Below are 3,612 nucleotides of genomic sequence, written 5' to 3' on the forward strand. Positions count from 1 at the left end.
GATCTCGTCCACTACCTGCATGTTTGTGAGGATGCTGGAGGCTTCGCTGGCCCTGGGAGCTGTTGCCTTGTTGTAAGAAGAGGGCTGCACCTTTCACCATGAAAAAGCTCTCGCTGAGGCTGGAAAGCAAATGACAGAGGAAGTCACCCGAAAGGGATTATCAGCGAAACGCGCACTGGGGTCGGTGCGCCTGGGAAAGGCAGGGCTGCCCCTCACGGAACACCGCGGGGTTTTGCCATGAGAAGCTGTTCCCAAAGCTTGATCCTGCCACTCGCACGGTGTGGCTCCAGGACCGTTCATGGGCCGTTCTCCACAGCACTGTACTCCTTGCCCATTGCGGGAGATACTGCCTGAGCTGTCCTGGGCTGGAAATGACTTTATCATCTCACTATCAAATTCTGCAACTTAAAAACATCGGAGGGTAAGACTTTTGACAGGCTTAGAGCTGTAAAACGACTGAAGATCAAGCTCCAAGTCAGTCGATTCCTACTAACTGCACTTCTGGAGGTTTCTTTGGAATGTAAAAACAAGAACACTCAACCTCCAATTGTCCATAGATCTAAAGAGGAAGGGAGGGCAGATGGAACCTGCGCATCACAGAAGAAAGAAAACTCTGAAACCTCAAGGGAGCCAACCACGGACACAACAGCAGAGATTTGGCTCGGCTCTGCCTGGATACAGCCGTCCTGGAGAAGGCTGCGGGTACGGCGGCAGCTCCCAGTGTGTGTGACCCCAGACCAGTATTTCCACCGCCCAGGGACGCACAGGAACACGGCTGACAAGAAGGCTGAACAGACTCGGGAGCTGCAGGAAGCACCAGCAGAAGCCTAATCACACGGTTCCATAACACACTCGTGAGCGTTTTAGGGCCGGAGGGGACGTGAGCAGTGAAGTTCGCATTTCCCACGAGGCCAAAAATCGCCATCTACTCAATTTCCTTGGAGGTGCCACAGGACCTGCTTACGCTGCGGTTCCTACACCACTCGAGCCAGTGCAGGAGACATTCCCTGGGACAAAGCCCCATTTTCTGCTGCCCCACGCTTCCAAACGCGGATCATGGTTAATTACTGTCTGCTGGCTACGAAATGTCACCGCTCCATTAGGAGACTGTGCTACTCAGGAGTTACTTATGCTACAGAAAATCATCCCAGCGGAGTCGCAGCTCCCAGACTCGTCTGTTCTACACCTTATCCAGGGTCTTTGGGCAGAAAGGAGCTCTATGCTCCATGCTACTGCAGTGGTTTTGTACAGACAGACAATTTCACATCTTTTCAGCTTTTGCTGCGAGTCCAGCTTTCCCCTCCTCTGAAAGCACAGCCAAGGTTCCCAGGCAAAGCCCCATCCTGCAGCTGAACCCTCCCAGAAAAATCTGCATCAGGTTTAAATTTGAGATTTCAGCTGCTTTTAAAAAGTGAACTAAAATTTTCACCTAAGTTCCAGGCTCCACGAGTCCTATCTGAGATCAATGAACGGCCATCAGGACAGCTGCGCTCCCCAGCACTCACCGCCCCCTTCGCCAGCGAGTCGTGTCTAACAGGAGCCGTGCGGACGTCGCTGGCAATCCGAAATGCCGGGCACACGGCAGGAATTTCTGCAGACGAGGATTTGGTTCATTCCATCAGGGAGCCAGGAAGAGCCTGGTTTCCTTTGCACACCAGATCTCACACGAAAGCGGTAAAAAAGTGACAGCAGCACAGCGGGGAGGATATTTGGCTGGACACCAGCGTTGCGCACGCTCATCGGTTTTTTCAGCAAGAGGCGAGATAATGAACGAGGAGATAATTCACAGCATTCGCATCCCAAGAACTTTAGGAAATATTTCTCTGGGAAGGTGAAGAAATATCTCAAAGAATATTTTTTATCCCTAATAAAGCCCTGACTGGGATTTCTACAGCGAGAAAAACCTCGGAAGAGACAGAGCTCCTTCCAAAAGGCGTCGGTAACCCCTGCCCAGAGGGTTCACCTCACCTGACATTCTCCTTGCTTCATCTTTTACAACAAAGCAGAATATTCTCATTTTCCTGCCGCTGCAGGAGCAGAAAGCAACTGCAGCAAAAGGACAAGCCACGGAGCGAAACTTCTGCGACCACGTATTCACCTGCACGGAAACGAACCGGGAAGCAAAGCCAAAGGACCTGTTGAGAGCAGGATTTCTGCGCTAATTTAAACGTCTGCCCCCTGAACAGCACAGCAGCCTCCCGCAGCACAGCTCGCCGTGCCCCGGACTGCCTGAACCTCCCCGGTCCCACACGACCAGCACGGGGCCAGGCAGAGGTAACGCATCCCAGTGCCTCTTTGCCAAACTCCTATTTGACACCATCCTGAAACAGTGACGTTACCCCGCACCGACCCTCATCTCCGCTCGAGGAACACGCTCCTCCCAGTCACTCCACACAACTGCTCTAAGCTGATGCAAGAAAAGGGAGGAAAAGGCAAAGCGTGATATTGCAATGCAGTTTAACCCCCCCTTTTAAACCCTGCAGTGCCAGTACACCACTATAACTCCAGCCTTTGTGAAAAACCTCCTGAAGAGCAGAAAAATCCTATGGTTAAAGAACATGCCCAACTTTTGACCCTCGGCAGCGGTGATAAACGCCCCAGTAAGCAGCATTTGTTAGCAGCATAAAAACGAGTGGCTTATACATACTAATTTGGCCTGGTTTTCTTTGAACAGCAGAAGCATTGTGCTGGCCCAAGAGTCAGACAGAAGTCAGTAAATTCAAAAAGATTCATAACGAGCTGTAAAACTCACATCCTTTTGCTTCTCAAGCCATAAAATCAAAAACAAAGGAAAGGAAAAGAGAAGGTTGACCGTATATTCTGTGCGGAGCAGAGCGATCGCGTCTGTTGATGCTACCCAGGAACTGGCTGACTTCTCCAGAACACTGTGTCTTCCCCTGATATCCTGGCTTGAACAAGCACTTGTCCCAACACATTCTGATGAAAGAGGGCCTTTCAGCGGGGGGAAAACCAGCTGAGCCTCAGCTAATCATCGCCCTCCTCCAGACTTGTTTGTTTGCCTCCTCCCGCACACTCCGCAGGCAGCACCCACCACCAGCTACCGAGCACAGCGGCTCGTCGCAGCAGAACAGCCGTATTCCCCGGGACAGGGCTGGGTAAAAGGTGTCATATAGACCGATGCCTGTTCGGTTCTTCACGATTAAAACCCCACGTGCCGCCGCTATCGCACAGAGAGGACAGAGCATCAGCTGTCAGACCGAAGCGCTTCTGCACTCGCTGCAGAGGTGCCACCATTTGGCTTTGTCCTGGTCTGAGCCGGAACAGAACTAATTTTGTCCAGTGGTTTTACTTCTCAGCTCAGTCTCTTCTAGCTAGCTGCACTTTCTGAAGTTAACAGCATATTTTGCAGCAACCCTCAGCGTGTCTGGAGCCATAAGGAACTTTTTATCTCGTGAACTTTTTTATCCTGTAGGGCCATTCAGTGCAAGAGCTGTTCAGGTCTCCTTGCCCACAGCTCCACTCTCAGAGCACACTGTAGGGCTGAGCTCACGTGGTGCCCACCTTTGCTCTGGGTTCTCCTCGCGAAACGGCCAGCCCTGCGCTGCAGCCAGCGGCAGGGCCGGGGGCACGGGGCGCCGGGGGGAGAGCTGA

The 3,612-nt window shown here is 52.2% G+C and overlaps 1 protein-coding gene across 1 annotated transcript in view; it reads right to left on the reverse strand.

The window, feature by feature from the left end:
* The window catches only part of SSH1 (slingshot protein phosphatase 1), an 18,430-nt gene extending 15,706 nt beyond the window's left edge, over nt 1-2,724 (reverse strand). Inside the window, exons 1-2 of the mRNA XM_010142484.1 lie at nt 2,648-2,724; nt 16-119 (exon numbers count right to left, since the gene is read on the reverse strand). Coding sequence (XP_010140786.1) covers nt 16-100 — 85 coding nt within the window. The 5' untranslated portion in view covers nt 101-119; nt 2,648-2,724. The remainder of the gene's footprint in view (nt 1-15; nt 120-2,647) is intronic.
* Nucleotides 2,725-3,612: the final 888 nt, after the last annotated feature.

This window comes from Buceros rhinoceros, unplaced genomic scaffold (assembly GCF_000710305.1).
Source record: "Buceros rhinoceros silvestris isolate BGI_N320 unplaced genomic scaffold, ASM71030v1 scaffold23678, whole genome shotgun sequence".
Taxonomy (NCBI): Eukaryota; Metazoa; Chordata; class Aves; order Bucerotiformes; family Bucerotidae; genus Buceros; species Buceros rhinoceros.